Below are 24,034 nucleotides of genomic sequence, written 5' to 3'. Positions count from 1 at the left end.
CTCCAGAAAATTGAGTTCCATTATCTGAAACCAAGGTTTGAGGAATGCCAAATCTGCATATTATATTCTTCCATAAGAAATTGATTACATCTTTCTCGGATATTTTGGCCAATGGTTCAGCTTCGACCCATTTGGTGAAATAATCCACAGCTACTATCAGAAATTTTCTTTGTCCGGTAGCAGGAGGAAAAGGACCTACCAAATCCATTCCCCATTGAGCAAAAGGTAGAGGACTTTCCAGGGGCTGTAAGATTGTAGCCGGCTGGTGATGGAAGTTAGCATGCTCTTGACATGCGTGACAATGTTTTGCTAACTCAATAGCGTCTTGCTTCATCGTTGGCCAAAAGTACCCTTGGCGCAATGCTTTCCCCGCGAGAGCTCTGTCAGCTAAATGATTTCCACATATTCCTTCATGAATTTCACGGAGCACATAGTTTCCCTTAGCTGGCGTTAGACACTTTAGGTAAGGTGAAGAGAAACCTCTTTTGTACAGTTCTCCGTCAATGATCGTGAACCGAGCAGCTCTCACTCTAAGTTTTTGGGCTTCGACTTGGTTAGCAGGTAATTTCTCTTGCTTTAAATAGTCGATTATTTCATCTTTCCAACTAGGCTCTTTGCTATCAGCACAGAAGATTGTAACATCACTTCCATCAGTTTCTTCCTTGCCATAAGTTAGGAATGTAATTTTCCTATTATCAATGTTGGCCAAGGAGCTTGCTAACTTGGCAAGGCGGTCTGCTGACTCATTTTCCCCTCTAGGTATCTGCTTTATATCATAGCTGTCTAAACGCGAAAGAAGCTCGTTTACTTGAGTGAGGTATTCAAACATTTTATCTTCCTTCGCTTCATAATTTCCCTTAACCTGACTGACGATAAGTTGGGAGTCACTGTGTATCGTCAGTCTCTTTGCTCCGACTGACAGGGCCAATTTAATTCCCATGATGAAAGCTTCATATTCTGCCTCATTATTCGTTGCAGGGAATCGAAATTTGACGGCATATTGAATTTATCTCCCTGTGGGCTCTCCACAACTATACCTGCACCGCTTCCTGTAGAGGTTGATGACCCGTCGACATAAACCATCCATGTTTGGGTGGAACTCTCTTCTTGAGTTACTGTCATTTCTACTAGAAAATCAGCCAGAATTTGTGCTTTAATCGCTGGACACGGGCGATATTCAATTCCATATTGGCTCAGTTCAACAGCCCACTTAACCATTCTTCCTGATGCTTCAGGACTCGAGATAATTTGTTTGAGAGGATGATTGGTGAGTACAATTATTGGATGAGAGTGAAAGTAAGGACGTAATTTTCTCGCTGCAATTACCAAAGCCAGTGCCAGTTTCTCGATCTTTGTATATCTTAATTCTGCTCCGTGTAAAGTTCGACTGATATAATAAACTGGTTTGTGCTCACGTCCTACTTCAGAAACCAATACTGCACTTACCGCCTCCGCAGATATTGCCAGATAAATTAACAGGGTGTCACCTTCGTTTGGTTTTACCAACAACGGCGGAGAGGTCAGATGTACTTTCAACTCGTCAAATGCTTGCTGACACTCTTCTGTCCATTGAAAACCTTTCCCACTCCTTAACATTTTGAAAAATGGTAAACCCTTGTCTGCAGATCTTGAGATAAATAGGTTGAGGGCGGCCAAACGTCCTGTCAACTTTTGGATGCCTTTTACACTCTTCGGAGGATTCATGTTTAAAATTGCTTTGATTTTTTCCGGGTTGGCCTCTATTCCTCGTTCTGACACCATATAACCGAGAAATTTGCCTCCTCGTACACCAAAAGTGCATTTATCCGGATTAAGTTTCATCCTGTATTTTCTGAGTATACTGAAACATTCCTCAAGATCTTCCAAATGATTAGATGCTTGAATACTCTTGACGAGCATGTCATCTATATAAACTTCCATGTTTCGCCCGATCAAGTGTTCGAACATGGTATTTACCAGACGCTGATAGGTAGCTCCAGCATTTTTCAAACCAAACGGCATTACATCATAACAATAAATTCCCCTATCGGTGATGAAACTTGCTTTTTCCTGGTCCTCTGGCGCTAGGCCGATCTGATTGTATCCTTGATATGCATCAAGAAAAGTGAGCAGCTCGCATCCTGCTGTCGAATCGACTAACAAGTCAATTCGAGGGAGTGGAAACGGATCTTTGGGGCATGCTTTGTTGAGATCAGTGAAATCTATACACAAACGCCACTTTTCTCCAGGTTTTGGTACTAAAACCACATTTGCAAGCCAATCTGGGTATGAAACTGGCCTGATGTACTTTGCCACTAAGAGTTTCTCCACTTCCGCGGCTATATGCCGATTTTTCTCTGGACCAAATGCTCTTTTCTTTTGCTTCACCGGTCTCATTTTCGGATCAACATGGAGGTGATGAAGCGCATATTCATGAGGTATTCCTGGCAGATGCTCATCACCCCAAGCAAACACGTCCAAATTGCGCCCAAGAAAATTTTTCAACTTCTCTTCCAGTTCAGGAGGTAATTCGGTCCCGATCTTTAGGGTTTTCTTGGGATCAGTTGGAATGATTGCCACATGTTTCAGAGTTTCGGTTGCTGTTATTCTCTCTTTGCTCTCAGCTTCTTCATCCACCAAATGTATTCCATTTTCACGCAAAAGTTTTTCGGGTTTTGATGGTTTTTCCTCACTAGAGACTTGTCTTTTCCGATTTTCTGACGAACCCCGCAGAGTCACTACATGACACTCTCTAGCTAGACGATGATCACCAAGGGCTTCTCCTACTCCTCCCGGAGTCGGAAACTTCAGCTTCATATGATATGTCGATCCGATGGCTTGGAATATATTGAGACTTGGTCGTCCCAATATCACATTGTACGCAGATGAAGCTTTTACCACAAGGAATTTCACCATTTTAGTAGACCGCTTGGGGTAAGAACCCAAGGATAGAGGAAGCGTTACCTCTCCCAAAGCTTCAACTATTTCTCCGGAAAATCCGACTAGTGGAGTGTTGACTGGAGTTAACTGTGCATTACTAATACCCAACTTTACGAATGCATTATGAAAAATTATGTCAGCCGAACTTCCAGAATCCACTAGAATTTTCTTTACCCAAAAATTGGAGATTGTGGCTGAGATGATTAAAGCATCATTATGGGTACCCCGAGGGTTCTCCAGATCTTTGTCACTGAATGATAATCCATCTTGGATGGTTTCAACTTCACATATTGACAAGGATGTGGGGCTGGATAAATTGTTGGTTCCTTTTGCTGCTCGCAGAAGAGCTTTTCTTGCATTGTTCGAGTCGCCACAAGCAGGCCCCCCAGTGATTACGGCGATTACCCCTCCCGAGGGCAAATTTTCATCCGCTCGTTCATGCTGTTTCCCAATTCCGTCATGGCGCTTTTGGTAGTCATGTTTTTGTTGTTCGTCCCGACGCCTGTCATCTCGTTTTTCACCGCGGGACTTGTCCACGAAATTTCCCAAATGTCCGCGCTTTATGAGTTTTTCAATTTCTGCTCGCAAACTGAAGCAATCTTCTGTAGTATGGCCTTTATCTTTATGAAAATGACAATACTTTTCCGAACGTAGGCGCTTTGGGTTATTCTGCATTGGGCGAGGGGGACGCAACAATCCTTGTTTTTCAGCCACTACCAGTATATCGGTCAGACGTGCATTGAGGGGTGTATTCTGGAGATGGGGGATCTGTGCTGTTCGCTTCTCGTCTCGCTTTCTAATATCTGGTTTATCTTCTTCTCTCTTTCTTTTATTCAGGTAGTGTGGTTCAATAGATTCTTCAACCCGAATGTATTTCTCAGCTCTTTCCAGTAATTCCTCTAGGTTTTTGGGCGGCCTTCCCGCTATTGATTCCTTGAACTTCCGATGACGCAAGTTTTGCTGCATTATTCCGGCTAACAAATCATGGTTCACATGTAAGACTTCGTGCACCGCATGAGTAAATCGCCGAACATAGTCCCTCAGACATTCTCCTTCTTTTTGAATGACTGTGAACAAACATGCTGCTGTTTTTGGGTATTTTTTGTTAATTGAGAATTGCTGGATGAAGCAGTCAGTAAGTTGCTCCAAATTGGCAATAGATCCGGAGGGTAACTTGTTGAACCATGTGAGCGCTCTTCCTGATAATGTTGTTCGGAAAATTTTGCAGTATGCAGCATCTGTGATATCATACAAATCCGCTTTCGCGTAGAATTTGTCAATATGGTCTTGGGGGTCACTCGTTCCATCGAACTCAGGTAAGCTGGGGATTTTGACTCCCTTTGGTAATGCTTCAGATAATATGTCATCAGTGAAGGGGCTTCGGCGTGACGGCAAAATTGCGGAAATATTCTCTCCAGTTACATGTGTGCGAGATCCATCCTTCCGAGCTGGATTAGTGATCTTGTTCTCGCCAGAAATGTCATGAACTGTGTGAACACTTGCTTCGCCGTCTTTCTGAGTAGTATTTTTCTTGGTCCCCCCTTGATCTTTATCATTCACTTTAGATTTATCTTTATTTGGGTCTCCGTTATTAGGATCAAGAGATGACGAGCCTTCAGTCTGAGCCTTTTTCTTGCTGCTTTTGCGCTTGCGAGTTTCTAGGTACTGAGCAACTGCATCTTTTGCTGCGAGTGCGGCTGTGTTTTCCATTAGCGCGGTCAAGTCTTCACGGGTGAGAGTAATACTCTGCGGTGCGTTTCCATTGTTAATATTTCCTTGAGACATTTTTGAAGTAATATGTGTTCTCAATGACGTAATGAACAGTTTCCCACAGACGGCGCCAAGCTGATGTAGCCAAAAATCACTTGTATGTGACACGTTGCTTTCGCAAAGTCCGGAGTATCAGTAAGTCCTTGTATGTTCCCGATGGAGATCTTCAGTGGGTTGTTCCTACGTCACAAAACAAAGTCAGAGGAGCCGGGAGGGTTCCCGGCGAAGGCACTCCGACGCTCAAGTCAGTTATTACTCAAGGAATAATAATCGAGAGTAGAGCGATCTATTGCTTAAGAAAGTGTGTACCTTAATAATGAGGTGACTTGAGCTATTTATAGATATTCGGAGAGTTTCACGGGCTTAAGCCTCTTATGGGCTTTTGTAGAATTCAGGGCCTGCTTGAATTAAATATATATAATATTTAAATAAGCTTGGGCCTTAAAAATATTCGGAATGGACCTTCATGATCGGGCTCAGGCCCAGTTGAATTTTTAGGTGTAACCTATCAGTACTGCTTCTTGTTACCCGACGCAGCCAACAAGTTCATAAAAATTATACCATTAATTATTCATCATTTTCAGCTTCATTTACTATTGACGTCGTACGTGTCCTTTTCAATGTATGTATAAGCTCTATAATAAAGTGGCTTATATTCATTCGGGTCGTGCGCCAAAGCTAGGCGTTCCACCAAGAAGAAAATGACGTCTGTCTCTATATTACGCTTATATATGACAAATATTCCATTTTAAAAACCAAAAGCATAATATGTCTTATCGAATTTGGTACCGAAAGATTTTATTTATAATTATATACATATACATAAATTATTTACAATTTTATAGCTGTGTTGTTTTTCATTTTTAGTGCGATTTAGTATTCATGTTAAGATCACTCCGATTAAAAAAACAAAACCAAAAAAAAATTACAAGTGCTAATAGAAACCAATTTACTGTTCTATCAAATTTTACTAACTTAACATGGGAAATGAACTCACTAGTCATTACAATAGCAAAATGAAGATGAACAAATTGTACATGTAAGTATATACACACACACGTACATACTTTAACCTAATAAATTAATAATAAATATGCAACTACGCACGTGCTAGTTGGTTAATTTCGAATCTTTTAACTTATTTAATCCAAATTTGGGTTACTGAAAATTATGTAGATAACCTAATTTTAACAAAAATTATAGGCCTAGCCTAGCCTAAACAGACGTATCTACTCAAGATTTAACTCTTGAAGGTTTAATTCGAATCTTTTCGAGCTGACAAATTAAATTAAATTATCAAGTGCTTTATTATTTTGTTTGCAGGTTAATACAAGGGGTTGAATGTGCAATTAACAAGGGTATAAATAAATAAATTAATATGATAAAGGTAGTATTTGAGAGAATTTTTAGAAAATACGTCTTAATTTTTTGTAAAAAAATTTCAAAAAAAATCAAAATTTGTTAAATAAAACTAAAAAATACTTTCCAAAAACTCGCTCAAAATCTACGAGCACGTTGTGTTTGTTGGCGAAATTTGACTAATTAAAACTAGTACTTTCTACCTTTTCAATTGCACGTGAAACCACATCATGAATATTGTGAAGCTTATCTCTTCCCACGTCAAAGGAAGATGCCAGTTTTTTTAATAGTAAATATTTCCCAGAAGCAAAAACACTTTTTTGTGAAATCCCAAAACCTAATCACCAATTATGTTACACAATTGACAATACAAAGAAGGGTACGCGTCACAAAAAATAACATTAATTTAATAAATGGGAGCTTGCCGTTTGACTTATTTGACCATCCATGCCGTTCCAGGACAAAGTTGCCGTGGAAAAAAAGAAAAAAAAGATTTCAGTTTGCTTTCACAAGGGATTGTTCGAGCTACTTTAATTTGACTAACTAAAAACCTCAAAAAGTATTTAAAAGTTGGAAACTCGACTCAATTATATCTCGATTCAATAGAAGCATTTGAGTTTAAACTCAATACTTATCGACATATTTTTCGAGTAGCCCGAACTTAACAATAATATATAAAGATTTTCAATGTTCATATACTTTACATGTGAAAAATCTGTAGCGATATATTATGATGTGAATATTTAAATAATTTTATTTTCTATCATCAAATGTACTGAAAATTAATCAATGGATGAAACGAAGTGCAAATTAGCGTAAGTTGCCCAATCTCTTTGTTTGAAGCTTTTTTAGGAAGTTTCTACCGTAGTGTTTGAGAAAGCTTTTAGAAAGCACTTTTGAGTTTTTTTTAACAAAACTTTTTTAAAAAATGCTAAAAAGCGCTTTTTAGGCGCTATAAATGCTCTCCCAAACAGTACTACGTGCTTCTCGAAAGAAGCTTCTGTTATGGACGGTCTTGAAACTCTTTAATTGATTTCGAAATTAGTTGCTGATGCTTGGACATTCTATAAATTGATTCTTGTTTTAGTTCTTGAAGATTCGGTGTGGTTTTGTTGATAGTTTTATTTGAAATAGATTTTTTTAACCAAAAAAATAAATAAATACATTTGAACTCTTTTTTTCCATAATGAAAACAAATATTCCCTCCATTAATATAGGTATGTGTTTGTTTCACACATATTAAGTAAGTGTTAGAGAAAATAAATTTAGAAAACAATTTTTATTTTACCTTTATTTAATTAAGATTTTAATGGAAGAAAATTTTCGTACAAATAGTTAATGATATTAATTTAGTAGGAATAAATTGGCAAAATAATAGGAAATATAATATTAAATATATAAACTAGACTAGAGTACTATATATTTGAGATACGAAAAAAAAAAAAACCTAAATGAGTAGAATTGAGAGAGTACGGTAAATTTATGAAACATTAATAAAGAGCATGCATGAGGGAGCAAGGTGATTCATTAAATTGGTCGTGTTCGATATTCAGATATGCTTGGGAATATATCTTGTCCTTTGTTCCTTTCATCTTAATTCTCTATATGCTCATTCATAAATTACTCTCTTTTTTAACTTTATATATATATATATATATATATATATTATATTTATAACAAATGAATTTGACCAACAGAACGGATTATTTTCTGATGATACGGTATCAAAAGCAAGGTTCTAAAAAGCTAGCGTGAAGCGTGATGAAGTGTTACGGTCAAATTTCAGGCTTTACAAACTTAAGCGAGTTTAAAACAAGCTTGAGCGTAAAAAAAAGTTTTTATTTTTAGTATAATTTTAATTATATTAAGTTAATTAATAGAATAAATTGCATATAAACTTAAAATTTTTAAGAATAAAAACATAAATTTTCAAGTTATAAGAAAACATAAGTCTGAAAATAACAAATTATCTAGAGTAAAATTTTTGTGTTTGGTTTAGTTTCATCTGTTAGTTACAAAGAAAGGAAATGTACGAAGAAAATTCAATTTAACGCATTCAAGTTTTTATTAAAAAAACTTATAATAATAAATATTTATTATTTAAAATAAAATTTAAAAAATATTTAAAAAATATTTAAAAAAATAAAAAAGTAATTTAAATATTATTTTAAAAAATTATATTTTCATGTTTTTTTGCGCTTAATATGATCAACTAAAGGGTGATTGACAGCCTTTTCCACGCTTTTGCCCAAAACAAAAGGTTTTGCTCACGTATCACGCTTAATCGCACTTAAGCAGCGTTTTTTTACGTTTTTTTAGAACACTGATCAAAATTCAATTTTGTGAGACGAATTTTTAATTTAAGTCACCCATAATGAAAAAAATAATGACATAATTTTATCAGCGATACCATATCACAAAAGATCTTCGTTCAACAAATATAACATAACAGCGATACATACAATCCCGGACTTTAACCTCACTCCCATATTGATTTTATTAGTGATATCACATACCCGGGATGACGATACCCCGGATGGATTGGACCCAGAAAAATGGTGTAACTACGACATGTTAAAGAACCCGGGGCTGGGGGGCAGTAACCTGAGATCTGCAAGAAAGGCTTAACCTGGGAGGTCTTAGCATCCGGACCGATACAGGAGATCGAAAGGGGCCTGGGAGCTAGAACCTCCCGGAGTAAGCCTTCGGAAATTAGGAAAGGAAAGGAACACCAGTGAGGCTCCGGCCTTTCTATTTTTAGGGCCAGGAAACGGCCACGTTTATTTGAAGTATGTCAGGGTCAAATCACAAATCCAATCATTACTAAACACGAGCCAAAGGAATGGGATCTGTCCGGAAATTATGGGGGTCTAAATCACACGTGATAACCATCTTATCACCCTAAAAGTTGTCAGTAAGGCCATACCCAATAATCATTGAGGACCCGGGTGGGCGAGTATAAAAGCCCATTCTGGGGGGCAAAGGGAGAAAGAACTCTAAAAAAAAAAAAGGAAGGCGGGTAGAGCTTCGTCTCAAAACGGACAAGATATTCATATATTTTGTATCTTCACTTACCTTTTTCGCTCAGAAATTTACCCATCCCCGGGTAGTCATTTTGTGATAATCACATCATTGGCGCCGTCTGTGGGAAACTTGAGTCTAAGGCGTAGATATGACCATCATCGATGATCCTGAAAGCTCTCATCGAGCAGTGGCCGCAATCCAAGAGCAAGTGGACGCTATGGTGGACGCGGCTCTACAAAGAATCATGGTGATACAACAAGAAGAAAAGGAGGGCCAAAGGAAGGATAAAGAAAAAGAAGTAGAAGGGGAAGGAGAGCCAGAACCGAGGCCCGAGAAAGAGAAGAGTAAAGGCATACACGTGGAGGATGAGAGAAATTCACATGCGGGATCGGCAAATGTCACCATGGCAGGGGAGCTGGAAATGTTGAAGCAAAAAATACAAAAAATGGAGAATACTGACCCGCGGGAATCTGCGCGGATCAAAAGTTTGGGTTGTCCCTTCTCTCCGAAAATCATTGGGGAGCCATTGCCAGTCTATTTCAAATCCGCCAAAATCAAAGAGTATGATGGCAGCGCTGATCCCGAGGAGCATGTAACCCGGTTTGAGAATGTGGCAATGTTGCATTGTTATGGGGATCAAATCAAGTGCAAGATATTTCTAACTACCTTGGTGGACTCCGCCCAGAGATGGTTCGAAAATCTGGAGGAAGGAAGCATCAAGACTTTCAAAGAATTCCGAGAGGTCTTTTTGCAACACTTCAGCAGCAGCAAGCGATACAAGAAAACCACCCTCAGCCTCTTCGAGATAAAGCAGCTGAACGAGGAGTCTCTAAGAGCTTATATTAAAAAGTTCAATAGAGTGGCCTTGGAAGTGCCTGCATGTGCACCTGAAACCAAAATCACTGCTTTCACGCAAGGGCTCAGAGAAGGAGAATTCTTTCGGTTTCTGGTCCAGAGGGCCCCCCGGTACTTCGAGGACCTCTTGGCTCAAGCCGAGAAATATATCAGTATGGAGGAGGCCCAGCGACAAAAGAGGGAGAAGGACAGGAGGGAAGAGCAAAAGGAGAGAGAAAACAGGGTAGTCAAGGAAGAAGAAGGCAGGATCAACCGGGGAGGCTTGCTGCTTTTGCTCCTCACAGGGTAGCCCGAGATCGGGAAATACACTTGTGTGAGGAGAATGTCCAGCCGTTGCCTCCGAAAAGACCGGGAAAATACTGTTCGATACACCGAGTTAACACACACAACACTAGCGAGTGTCGGAGGTTCGTCGTGGAACCAGGACAGCCTGTGCCTGAGGAAACAAAGCATGTGGAGAAAAAGCAGAGGGGACGCCCCTGGGTACCCCGGTTTGATATCTCACGAGACAATAGGCCTGACCCCTCGAAAGCCCGGGAGGTAGCGTCACGGGGGCCTGACAAAGGACCCCGAGAGGGACCTTCCAAAAGGGTGATCAACATGATTTCGAGAGGATCCACTGATGGGGACTCTAATAGGGCTCGAAAATCTTGGAGCAAAAGAGAGGTCCTGGGAATCGAGGCCCGGAGACCAGATCCCTGCCCCGTCATTACCTTTGGGCCCGAGGATTTGGAGAGAGTGTGTTTACCCCACAACGATGCTTTACTCATCCGAGCGCAGGTGGCTAACTATGACATAAGAAGGGTGTTTGTGGATTCGGGGAGTTCTGTGAATGTTATTTTCCAGGATGCATTCGAGCAAATGGACTTGAGGGATGTGAGGTTAACCCTGTAAAAACATCCCTGTATGGGTTTGCAGGACATACCATTCGGCCTAAAGGAGAAGTGGGGCTGCCTATTACGTTAGGATCGGGCGATATAAAGAAGACTGTCATGACCCTCTTCACCGTGGTGGAGGCCCCATCTTCCTATAATATTATCCTGGGAAGGCCGGCCTTAAATGCCTTTAGGGCTATCGCTTCCGCTTACCACCAAAAGATCAAATTCCCGGTGGAGGATCGAGTGGGCGAAGTAAAGGGAGATCAACACTCATCCCGACGGTGTTATGCGGACACCATCCGGGTGGATAACAAGAGGGCACGAGGGACGGAGAGGAGAGATGGTTCCAGACAAGAAGAGGTGTGCGCGGTAGGAGAAGTAAAAGAAGAAAATGAGGAGGTGGAGGTAGTGCCTGGACAGCCAGGGAAGATCACCCGGGTGGCTCGGGGGATGGAGCCTGCTTTGGTTGAGCAATTAAAGATCTACCTGACCCAGAACGCGGATGTGTTTTCCTGGTCTCCCAAGGAGCCAACTGGAGTCCCGACCCATTTGGCAGAACATAGGCTAAATATCCTCTCAGGATCCCGGCCCGTCAGACAAAAAAAGAGACACTTTGGGGCAGAAAAAGACAAGGTCATTGCTGAGCAATTCCGGGAACTTCTGGAAGCGGGGCACGTTAAAGAGGTACAGTTTTCTACTTGGTTATCTAACGTAGTGCTGGTACCCAAAAGTACAGGGAAATGGAGGATGTGCATAGATTTCCGAGACTTAAACAAAGCCTGCCCCAAGGACTGCTATCCCCTCCCCCGGATTGACCAGTTAGTAGATTCTACCTCTGGTTATGAGCTGCTTTGCTTTATGGATGCTTACCATGGATACCATCAAATTCCCCTGGCTAGGGAAGATCAGGATAAGGTCAGTTTTGTTACGTTAGGAGGAACGTTTTGTTATGTGGTTATGCCTTTTGGGTTAAAGAATGCAGGAGCCACCTATCAAAGGATGATGGACAGAGTTTTCAAAAATCAATTGGGCCAAAATATCGAGGTATATGTGGATGATATCCTGGTAAAATCCAGGACCAGGAACCATTTTATTCCTGACTTGAAAGAAACCTTTGGTACCTTGCGAAGGTACGGGGTGAAGCTTAACCCGGCCAAGTGTGTGTTCGGAGTGAAAAGCGGGAAATTCTTGGGATTCGTAGTGACCGAGAGAGGAATAGAGGTAAACCCGGAGAAAGTAAAAATCCTGAGGGAGATGCCATCACCCTCCTCCATTAGGGAAGTGCAGCGGTTGACTGGAAGAGTCACTGCCCTGTCTCGTTTCATCGCTCGGTCTGCCCACCGAAGTCATCCCTTCTTTCAGGTGTTGAGGAAGGCCCAGAGATTTGGATGGAGTGAGGATTGTGAACGGGCTTTCCAGGAATTAAAGGAGCATCTGGAAAATCTGCCCATCCTGGTTAAGCCCGAACCAGGGGAGAGATTGTGGGTTTATATCTCCACGACAGAGTTTGCTGTGAGCACGGTGTTAATAAAGGAAGAGGGAGGAGATCAAAAGCCAGTTTATTATGTAAGTCATGCTCTGAAGGGGCCCGAGATCCGATACAGTGAAATGGAAAAGATGGCCCTGGCCCTTATTTTGACTGCCCGAAAGCTCCGACCTTACTTCCTATTGCATTCGGTCACCGTCCTGACCAATAGCCCCTTGGGCCGGGTGATGACTCAACCAGATGCTTCAGGTCGATTGGTCAAGTGGGCAGTAGAATTAAGAGAATACGATATAGAGTACAGGCCTCGGGCAGCTATTAAGGCACAAGCTTTGTCTGACTTTTTGACCGAGGTCATCACATTTGGACAGGAGGAAGTGTGGAGAATCTTTGTGGATGGGGCCAGCAGTTTGGAAGGAAGCGGAGTGGGGGTGATCCTCATTTCTCCCACTCAGGAAAAAACTAAAGTGGCGATAAGATTATCATCTTTCAAGTCAAACAATGAAGCGGAGTATGAAGCAGTAATCTCGGGCTTGAAATTGGCTCGGGAGGCGGGAACCAGGCATGTGATTGTATATTCGGATTCTCAACTGGTAGTACAGCAAGTTCAGGGAACTTTTAGCATCAGAGAGAAGAGATTGCAGGAGTATGTGGGACTTATCAAACAGCAGGGAGAAAAATTTTCTAGTTGGTGCATTGAGCAAATTCCCAGGGAGCATAATGCGGTGGCAGACGCCCTAGCCAGGGTGGCATCATCCCTCACTGGTATTGATAGCCGGGAGGTGATACAACAGTCCGGGTCGGTGATGGCCATTGAAAAAAGGGAAGAAGAGGCCTCGGAAAGATCCTGGATGGCTCCCCTTGTAGAGTACTTGCAGACAGGAATCCTTCCTGGGGAGGAGGCACATGCCCGGAAGCTCAGGAGGCAGGTAGCTCGATTCACCCTGATTAATGAAAAGTTATACCGGCGATCTTTTCAGGGTACCTTGCTAAGGTGCCTAGCCCAAGGAGAAGTGAGGTATGTACTTCAGGAAATACACGAAGGCTGTTGCGGAGATCACGGAGGGGCTTTGAGCTTGGTCCGGCGTACCTTACTGGCGGGATATTGGTGGCCCACCCTGCAGCAGGATGCCCGGCAGGTAGTCAAGACGTGTGAAGGATGCCAAAGGTTTGGGAACTTTTCTCATAAGCCAGCGGCGGAGTTACAACCGATGTGGGCATCCTGCCCTTTTGATCAGTGGGGCATGGATATCGTGGGACCATTTCCTGTGGGCCCTGGACAGAAAAAGTTCTTATTGGTGGCAGTGGATTATTTCTCTAAATGGGTGGAGGGGGAGGCTGAGCCATTAGCAAGAATCACTGAAGAGGCGGTGTTGGGATTTATTTGGAAGAACATTGTCTGCCGGTTTGGTTTGCCTCAGAAGCTTGTCTCGGACAATGGGAGGCAGTTCCAGGGAAAGAAAATAAAAGATTGGTGCACAGAGATGATGGTAAAGCAGGTATTCACTTCCGTGGCGTACCCCCAAAGCAACGGACAAACGGAAGTAACTAACAGGACTATCATCCAAACTTTACAAACCCGAATTTTTGGTGCTGGTAAAAGTTGGGTGGAGGAGGTTCCCGGTGTGCTATGGTCTTACCGCACTACCCCCAGGACGGCCACAGGAGAAACACCCTTTAGCTTGGTGTATGGGTTCGAGGCTGTGATCCCAGTGGAAATAGGACAAACCTCCCACCGGGTGAGAGCTCACCAAGAGGGAGAAACCATGGACAGGACGCAAGAATTAGACCTGATTGAAGAAAAAAAAGAACGGGCCGCTATTCGAATGGAAGCCTATCGGAGCAAGATAGTCAAGGCGTTCAATCAAAAGGTCAAAACCAGGGAATTCCAGATAGGAGATTTGGTACTGAAGAAAGTTAACCCGGAAGGAAGGGTAAAGAAGCTAGAAGCAAAGTGGGAAGGACCTTACAAAGTAATTCGGAGGATAGGAAGGAGCGCCTGGTATTTGGAGGACAGCCGGGGTAAAGTCCTACAGAGGCCCTGGAATACTCTGCATCTTAAGTCTTATTATCCTTAAAAGTACATATACGCCTGTAAATTATGTTTCTGCCGTTTGTATAAATAAAACGTATGTTTTGATCTATTGTAAATCGCAAAAATACTCAAAAGCCCGTGGTAATTCACGAGCCATATAAACCCAGGTGATCCACCACCCTGGTACTCAAAGGCCCGTGGTAATTCACGAGCAATGTAAACCCAGGTGATCCACCACCCTGGTACTCAAAGGCCCGTGGTAATTCACGAGCCATGTAAACCCAGGTGATCCACCATCCTGGTACTCAAAGGCCCGTGGTAATTCACGAGCCATGTAAACCCAAGTGATCCACCACCCTAGTACTCAAAGGCCCGTGGTAATTCACGAGCCATGTAAACCCAGGTGATCCACCACCCTGGTACTCAAAGGCCCGTGGTAATTCACGAGCCATGTAAGTCCAGGTGATCTGCCACCCTGGCACCAAAGAATCCAGGTGATCCACCACCCTGGTATAAAAAAAAAAAAAAAAGCCCAGGATTCCTGGCGCTCGGGCATCGAAAATGCCCGAGAGAGTAGACCACCCTCGTGGTATATCAAAACAAAGGATTTATCCAAGCATACAGAAAAAATCATTCGAATAAAGAGGCGAATCAAGAGCAAAGTTTTTTCCTTAACAAACAAAATATACGTGTAAAAGTTAGGAGCCCAAGCCTAAAAGCTCCAATGAAATAGTCTAAATCTAAGAACCCGAGGGGTCGGTCCCCTCTTGAGATTTTTGCTCTTCGCTGGCATCTACCCTTTCCTGGGGCCCTTCTCCTTCATTTTCAGGACCGGAGGGTAAAGAAGCAATGACCAAATTAAGATCTGGAACTCCTTCCCGCATCAGGCCAGCTGCCTCGTACTGAGCAGAACAGAGGTCAAAGCCTTGGGTGAAGAAGTCGAAGGACTTATCCATCACCGTCTGCTCGAACTCCTTGGAGGAAAGGAAAGAATTCCGCCATTCAGCTTCGGTGCCAAAGCGCTCCTCCAAGGCCTGGGCAGCATCCATAGCTGAAGAATGATGCATATCCGCCTCCGTACGGGCGATTACCAACTGGTTCTGCATCACCTCCGCGGAAGCCTGAAGCCCACTCACGGCGTTCAAAGCCAGGTCTTTTTCCTGCCGAACTTGACCAAGCTCCCAGGTAATTTGCTCTATTTGAGCCTCCAAATATTGAATCTCGGCAGAGCGGCGATCTTGGATCTCAACTAGCTTACGCTGCCATCTTTCCTCCACCCGCGCCACATCTGCCCGAAAACCCTCCAGCGAATCTCGGTGGGATCGAACCTCCGCTTCATGAGTCTCTCTTAGGGCGGTTGCCTGCGATTGAAGCAGGGTGATATGCTCCTCAAAAGAGCTGCACCTCTCGCTCTCTCGGGCGAGACTAGCGTTCGCCTCATCAAAGGCATTGGCCAGCATGCATAAGCCCTGCATCCAAAGCAACCAAGGGATTAAATAAAGATGTGCACAAGCACCTTTTTTCAGGTATCTAAAGAGCAGAGTTTACGTATAAGCATGAGAAACACCCTCCGATAGTTTGGAGGTGATACCACGAGCTGCCAGTAAAGAGTGGTCTTCCGGGGAGAGCAAGCTTTGGATTTGGGCAACTTTGGAGGAGGTTGTCCCTGATAAGAACAGAGGAAATCGAGAGCCCCAGGAGGTAGAATCCACTTGGTCACCCCAGGCATGAGAAATGGGGTCACCCGCAGAGACAGAAGCGTCCCAGCCCGGGGCCTGAAGGGCCATAGAAGAAATAGGAGCAGATGAGGCCGGGTCCTTGGACAGCGGGATGTCCTCCAAGTCCGTCAGGTCGATCATCTGGGATACCTGGCCGATTTTCCTCTTACGATGGGAAAGCGGTACCTCATCTTCCAAGTCCTCCGATGACAAAGATAGCTGGGCTTGGGAAGCAAGTCGAAGTGGGCATAACGCCATCACAGAAGTCCCGGCAACAGCAGCGCTTGAAGGGGGAGAGAGCACAGCTGAAAGAATCGGCACTATAGACGGAGGGACTACCACGGTGGGTAAACGCAAAAGACTTTGCGGATGAATAGGACTCTTTTCCTCCCTACGAGCCTTTTTCCTTCGCTCGGCTAGGGCTTGGGTTTTCTCTTTAGCAGCCTTCCTCTCGGCTGCTCGTCGGGCGAACTCTTCCCTGATCATATCTGATGGCTCTGAACCAAAGGAACAAATGTGAGTACATTACGTATTAATAATAAAGTAGTGTAAAGAAAGTCAGAGAACAGCCATTACCAGGTTGAGCCCCCGGGTCGCTGTATGCATTGATCACCTGGTCAAGGAGATCTTCCACCCGGGTGCCCAACCCGTAGGCTATGATGTTATCGTTCGTTAATAAGGCAGGGGAGGAAAATGTCCTATTCTTGACTAAGGTCAAACTACGAGTATAAGGTTCCTCAACCTTATAATGTTCGGGAAGCTCAGGTTGAGGAGGGAGACTAGATAAGAACCCGGTCCTAAAAGGGAAAGGAACCGGGGGTTGAATAAAAAAATACCGCTCTTTCCATCCCTTTAAAGATGAGGGGATATCGGAAAGAAAACGAGCATTCAGCCGTGCGGCCAGGGAGAAAGCTCCTTCGTTGAAACGACAAGAAAAAAAGTAGTGCAAAATCAGAGGGGTGATGGCTAAGTTGTGCATTTTAAAGAGGATATAGGTCGAGGCCATTATTCGGAAGGAGTTCGGGTGGAATTGATTAACAAGAACGTGAAAGAAGTCGGCAACAGCTAGGTAGAAAGGAGGAATGGGAAATCAAAGGCCACTCCGAATCTGGTCTCGGAAAAATGTATAGCAACCGTGAGGAGGAGTATCAGGAGTACTCCCAGGTAGAGGACGGAATAAGGAATAGGATAAAGGGATTTCCCCTGAGCCAAGAAGTTCCTCCGCGGCCCCTTGGGAGAGGGTGCTAGGAAGGTAAGTGTACCAACCCAAGGAAGAGGGCACAGAAGATAGGGGTTTTGGGTTCTTCACTTTTTGTTTGCCTTTTCCTTTGGGGCGAGAGGAAGAAGCAGCGGAAGGCTTCGTCGGGAATCGGGAAGCTGGCTTAAAAGAAGAAGGTCGGGAAAGCAGCGCAGAAGCGGAGCGAGCATCGCTCGAGCTACCGCTTGGCTCCTCGTCTCTGGGCGAGCCTTTGGCGTTCGCTCCAGAGGTAGATGAGGTACCTGTAGACATTGAAATAAAACTTACAGAATTAAAACGAATAAGGGATGCAGGGAAGCGGACAACGAAACTGAAAGCACAGTCGCTGAAATCCAAAGGGTAATGAGTTTGAGAAGAAAGACGATGAGAAGAAGAAGGAAGGGTCGCGAAGGATTAAATACTAAAAGGGGGCCAAAATAATCTGAGCCGTGTATTTTGAAATAAACGGCAGAGATACGCAAAGCGTGCTCAAGAAGCTGAAGCGACGTCTGACAAATTCTCTGACAAACGCACTACGAAGCGTCTAGGGCTGACGTAAGGGTAGCGACTCCCGGGTAGATACCCCGGGAGATAGGACCCGGGATGACGATACTCCGGGTGGATTGGACCCAGAAAGATGGTATTAGCCTCTCGGGACAGCGAAGCAGGTCCTAGCCCGACTATCTTTAGGAAGTGTGATAATATCACATTTGGACCTGGAAAGATGGTATTAGCCTCTCGGGACAGCGGAGCAGGTCCTAACCCGACTATCTTTAGGAAGTGTGATGATATCACATACCCGGGATGACGATACCCCGGATGGATTGGACCCAGAAAAATGGTGTAACTACGACATGTTAAAGAACCCTAGACTGGGGGGCAGTAACCTGAGATCTGCAAGTAAGGCTTAACCTGGGAGGTCTTAGCATCCGGACCGATACAGGAGATCGAAAGGGACCTGGGAGCTAGAACCTCCCGGAGTAAGCCTTCGGAAATTAGGAAAGGAAAGTGATATCACATTTGGACCCGGAAAGATGGTATTAGCCTCTCGGGGCAGCGGAGCAGGTCCTAGCCCGACTATCTTTAGGAAGTGTGATGATATCACATACCCGGGGATGATACCCCGGGTGGATTGGACCCGGAAAGATGGTATTAGCCTCTCGGGACAGCGGAGCAGGTCCTAGCCCGACTATATTTAGGAAGTGTGATGATATCACATACCCGGGATGACGATACCCCGGATGGATTGGACCCGGAAAAATGGTGTAACTACGACATGTTAAAGAACCCGGGACTGGGGGGCAGTAACCTGGGATCTGCAAGAAAGGCTTAACCTGGGAGGTCTTAGCATCCGGACCGATACAGGAGATCGAAAGGGGCCTGGGAGCTAGAACCTCCCGGAGTAAGCATTCGGAAATTAGGAAAGGAAAGGAACACCAGTGGGGCCCCGGCCTTTCTATTTTTAGGGCCAGGAAACGGCCACGTTTATTTGAAGTATGTCAGGGTCAAATCACAAATCCAATCATTACTAAACACGAGCCAAAGGAATGGACTCTGTCCGGAAATTATGGGGGTCTAATTCACACGTGATAACCATCTTATCACCCTAAAAGTTGTCAATAAGGCCATACCCAGTAATCATTGAGGACCCGGGTGGGCGAGTATAAAAGCCCATTCTGGGGGGCAAAGGGAGAAAGAACTCTCAAAAAAAAAAGAAGGAAGGCGGGTAGAGCTTCGTCTCAAAACGGACAAGATATTCGTATATTTTGTATCTTCACTTACCTTTTCCGCTCGGGAATTTACCCATCCCCGGGTAGTCATTTTGTGATAATCACATCAATTAGTAATTTTAATCGTCATCTTGTCTAGCTAATTAAACTATCTATATATTTCCAAAGAATGGAGCTGCGTGTGTGCATTAATTAATTCTAATGTCTAGTTTATAACGCTAATTAGGACATTAAATTAAAGCATAAGACGTAGAAGTTTCCAAATACCATCGGCGCCGCACATTGTACGAGTCCAACGACGCGAGGTTCTCGAGCAATGAAATGTCATAAATTTTATTTACATTTTTAGAACGGAAAAAATATATATGAGATTTTGGTTTTTATTTACATTTTTAAAACGGAAAAAATATATATGAGATTTTGGTTATGTAAATTTCCTGTAAGTAGTTCAGTTTCGAATTATTGATTCATAACATTTTTTTTGTCATTTTTTTTGTCTAAATTCATTAAATCTAACGACTATTGTTTATTTTGCAATGATTCTTCTGGAAGTGGCTCATGTGAGAATAATCAATTGTATATTACATATATTAAAATCTGGCCAAGTAAAATGAAATTTTTTTCTTCTCAACGACGTTTTGTTTTATTTATTATTTATTTATTAGATAAATTTTAATGTATATCACATAAATTTTATTTGCATTATATGAGCAACGTAACAAAGAATCAACATTAAATAAACAATATTTGATTTTTTTTAGTGACTTTCGACGAAGAGAAAAAAAAAAAAGAAAAAAAGAAGAAAAAAAAACCCAACTTTGATAACCAAAAAACTAAATCCAAAATTGACCAACTTATGACTAAAATCCTAATTCCCCCGTTTTAAAAATATTCCAAGTCATCTTGTGATCTTTTCTTTGGTTATTATTCTCGATTGTAATTTATCATATCCACAACACACACATATATATCATGTGCATTAATTTTTTTGCCAAATAATCTCACGAATCTATATTCTTGAGATTTATCGATCTGACCAATATTTACAATGAAAAATAATACTATTAATAAAATAATATTTTTTTTATGAATAGATTATTCAACTAGGAAATACATCTCACGAAATTGACTTAATCATCTCATATGACTTATAAAATCATCTCATAGTAGTTTTTGTGATATATACACACTATTAAATAAAATTAAAGACTTAAAAAAGCTAACTTTTGCTACATTGGTGCTGGTGAATTTTTTTTTATAATTCCAAAATAACCTTTTAACCCAACCAATTAATTGCATATTATACATTTTCTTCTATCCTAACTTCTCTATACTATTTTCAATCTCAAAAATTGAATCTTCAAATAGTTTTAGAAAATGATAACATTAATCTCTAATTTTTTAAAAAAACTATATCCTCCTCTATTTTTTCCCCCCTAAACCATCGCATGTAATACAATCCACTAGTATAATGAAGGCGTAAAAGCCATGTTGAGCAATTTTTCGAGTGATTTTTTTTATTTTAAAAAAAATTTGTCTTCCAGTTTTTAATTTAAAAAAGTTGTACTCCATATTATCCAAACAATCAGGCAAATTGCATACTTTTAAATATTTCTTTGTACTCACGCAATGATTTAAGTGAAATTTATATGCTAATTTGAATTTTTAAAATACCTTGGCTCATTGATTCAAAACTAATTTAGCCTTCTAAGCTAGAGTTGAAAAATAGCATTCTATTAATAAAAGAGAACAAATAGTCAAATAAATCAAATAATTTAAAATAAACCAGAACAAAAAGCGTTGAATTTTAAGACCATCGAAAACACACTCTAGAATGCTTCAAAAATTCCGTTCCAGTTGGCTGAAATATAATTATAGATGAAATATTAATTAGGGTGTGCATGCTCAACCAAAATCAAACAACAAATTCATCTTTGAATAATTAATATAACTTTAAAAAAAATCGAGCCACCGAAATTTTTTTATTTAATAGATAAATTAATTTCAAAATTATCAACACAAACACCTTACACTATAGTAAGTTAGTAACATAAACTTTTTCAATACAAGTTATACACGAGTTCGATCTCACCGTTGAAGCAAAAATCAGATCGGTTGTAATTAAAAAAAAAATTATAAAACAATATAAATTGGCATGTTCTTTTTGGCTTTGTCTATCATAGCACATGGGCTCCAATAACCCATATTTTTTTGGATTTGATTTGATCTCATTTTAAATGAGATCATATCAAGTTCAAAAAAACATGGATCGTTGGATCCCCATTCGGATATAGTACTACCCGAATGAGATAGCATAGACAAAACCGTTCTTGTTCTTGTAACCACATGTTTCTGGATATAGTACTACTGTCGGCCGTCCACAGTAAAAAAGAAAAGTGCACAAGAATGATGACACAAACAAATACGTCAAATTATAAAATTCATCCGCTTATAACTATATATGTCTCCCTCCACACATCAAAATACTCAGCAAACACATCTCCTAAAACGAACAAAATAGTCCTCGAAGAAATTATATATTAGAGAAACATATATAATGCTCCTTTTCTTGAAATCTTCATCAAGAACAGTCCACCAGGATCCAGATCAAGAATCGGTAATAGAGATAAACAATTACAGGGATGATGATAATAATGATCTACGATGCTGCTGCTGCAGTAGTACTTCACTTACTGTGTGGAGCAAATCACTTGTTTATGGCTGCAATGGCTTCACTGTAATTGGATCAGATGGGAGTTTAGTGTACAGAGTTGACAATTACTCCGATAACCCTAATCAGATCCTTCTCATGGATGGATCAGGGAATCCCATTTTCACCATTTGCCGTCGAAAGGTATCATATATATTTTAATTATTATAATCTTTGCCTTCTTTGCTTCCATAATTAAATCTCATGCCTTCTTATTTTCTTAGAAATTAAGGTGAGAAAATTTGATGAATGTGTTTTTCAATTTAAAAATCAAATTTGGTCGTCAAATTTGACTTTTTTTTCCCTCATTTATTAGGTGGGGAAAAAAACATATATATCATCATGCCTTACGTTTTGTTTTATTTCTTTTTTGAAACTAGCAGAAGTTGAGGCTAATAGATGACAATTGGCTGGTGTACAAAGGAGAAGTGGGCAAATATTGCGATTCATCTTCAAGAAAACCAATCTTTTGTGTGAAGAAAAACGTAAATATTTTGAAAACAAAGCAAAGTGCTATTGCGTATGTTTATTATAACAATGGGAAGGCTTCTGCTAAGGGATGCGCGTATGTGATCGAGGGATCGTACAAGCACCGTTCGTGCAAAATTTTGGACGGGACGAGACAGGTCGTAGCTGAGATCAAGAGGAAACAGTCGTCGACCGGAGGCGTATCTTTTGGTCTCGAAGTATTTGCTCTCGTTGTGAATGCTGTGGTTGATCCTGCGTTTGCCATGGCAATTGTGTTACTTCTTGATCAAATGTTTCACTAATTATTTTTCCGTGCGAACCTACTATCTCGGCCTTTCGGTACCATTATGTAAACTTACGGACTAATGCAATAATTGCAAACTAAGTACCGCACTGGACAAATCATGTGCAACATGATAGTCCAAGAGAGTATGAGCAATTGTATTGTGCAAATACTGTTCAGTTTCTACGGCCCACTTAAATCAATCAAAAATTCTTCTACGGCCCGGCCCAAGTAATGTTGTCATTTTATTTTATGGATTGGTTTCAAACTCAATTACTTGACCGCGACAAGAATATATGCTATTTATGACTTTAAAATTATCAAAATATAATAATTTGATTTCCATATTCTGAGCGCATATTGTGGACATCACAAGATGTTTTTGTCGTGAAATGCATTAAAATGTTTATGCGAACACATTGCGGTGTGTGGATGAAATGTCCAACAACAGACATAAAAAATGTCATATCTCTATAATAATAATAATAATAATAATAATAATAATAATAATAATAACTTAATGTCGTCAATATATATTTTATGAAAATTTATTCCGCTAAATAACTCTTTGGGGTGTCACAATTATATCTAGGGGTGTCAAAAATTCCCGAAATCCCGACTTTTCCCGATCAAATGTTTCACTAATTGTTTTTTCCAACTCATATTTTTACAAAGGTTGCCATTTGTTTTTTAATTCTGTGCGGACTACTGTCACTACTTTTTGGTATCATTTGGTAAACCTTTGAAAAACTAAATTAGTCAAATAAACCGCATTGAACAAATCATGTGCAACATGATAGTCCAAGAGAGTAGGAGGAATCGATCAAACAGTTGATCATTAATCAAATGTTTACCTATTCTACCAACTTGAAGACGCCTTGGGACAAGGTGGTTATTTGCATTTTATGTTTCATAGTTTTTTGGGCAATTAAATGTAAATGGCAATTTTATTGTGCAAATACTGTTCAGTTTCTACGACCCACTTAAATCAATCAGAAATTCTTCTACGGCCCGGCCCAAGCATTAATGTTGTCATTTTAGTTTATGTATTGGTTCCAAACTCAATTACGGGACCGCGACAAGAATATATGCTATTTATGACTTTAAAGTTATTAAAATATAATGATTTGATTTTCATATTCTGAGCGCATATTGTGGACATCACAAGATGTTTTTGTCGTGAAATGCATTAAAATGTTTATGCGAACACATTGCGGTGTGTGGATGAAATGTTCAACAACAGACATAAAAATGTCATATCTCTATAATAATAATTGAAAGGAATATTTTATTCCTTAAAATTATCCTATTTTGAAAAAAAGATTTTATTTAATATCTTTTGCCTTTTTTGGACATGAAGTAATCTTTATCTATGTGATTTATTTCCTATTTGCGATATTGATAAGCTGATTAGAATATTTAACATATCATATCTAATATTTATCTTTCTTTATTTGTGTAGATTTGATATGATCAAATAAAAGGAATCATACGCCTACAAGAAAACATATTGAAGAAGGATTATTTGTATATATATGAGATTCGAGATCGACGAAAGAAGATTG

At 41.0% G+C, this 24,034-nt stretch overlaps 2 protein-coding genes across 2 annotated transcripts; both read left to right on the top strand.

Moving 5' to 3' along the window:
* Positions 1-9,220: 9,220 nt before the first annotated feature.
* Positions 9,221-10,821, top strand: LOC140871689 (uncharacterized). Its single transcript, XM_073274333.1, has 2 exons — positions 9,221-10,212; positions 10,323-10,821. Exons 1-2 carry the CDS (start codon positions 9,221-9,223, stop codon positions 10,819-10,821), a joined length of 1,491 nt encoding a protein of 496 aa, XP_073130434.1.
* A 10,684-nt stretch (positions 10,822-21,505) lies between these two features.
* On the top strand, positions 21,506-22,685 carry LOC140875908 (protein LURP-one-related 8-like). The gene is made up of 2 exons (XM_073279741.1): positions 21,506-21,862; positions 22,102-22,685. The coding sequence occupies exons 1-2, from the start codon at positions 21,566-21,568 to the stop codon at positions 22,486-22,488; spliced, it is 684 nt and encodes a 227-aa protein (XP_073135842.1). The 5' UTR covers positions 21,506-21,565; the 3' UTR covers positions 22,489-22,685.
* The last annotated feature ends 1,349 nt before the right edge of the window (positions 22,686-24,034 follow it).

Source organism: Henckelia pumila, chromosome 1 (assembly GCF_033568475.1).
Source record: "Henckelia pumila isolate YLH828 chromosome 1, ASM3356847v2, whole genome shotgun sequence".
Lineage (NCBI taxonomy): Eukaryota > Viridiplantae > Streptophyta > Magnoliopsida > Lamiales > Gesneriaceae > Henckelia > Henckelia pumila.
Note: the sequence above shows the minus strand (reverse complement) of the source record. Positions and strands in the feature narration are given on the sequence as shown.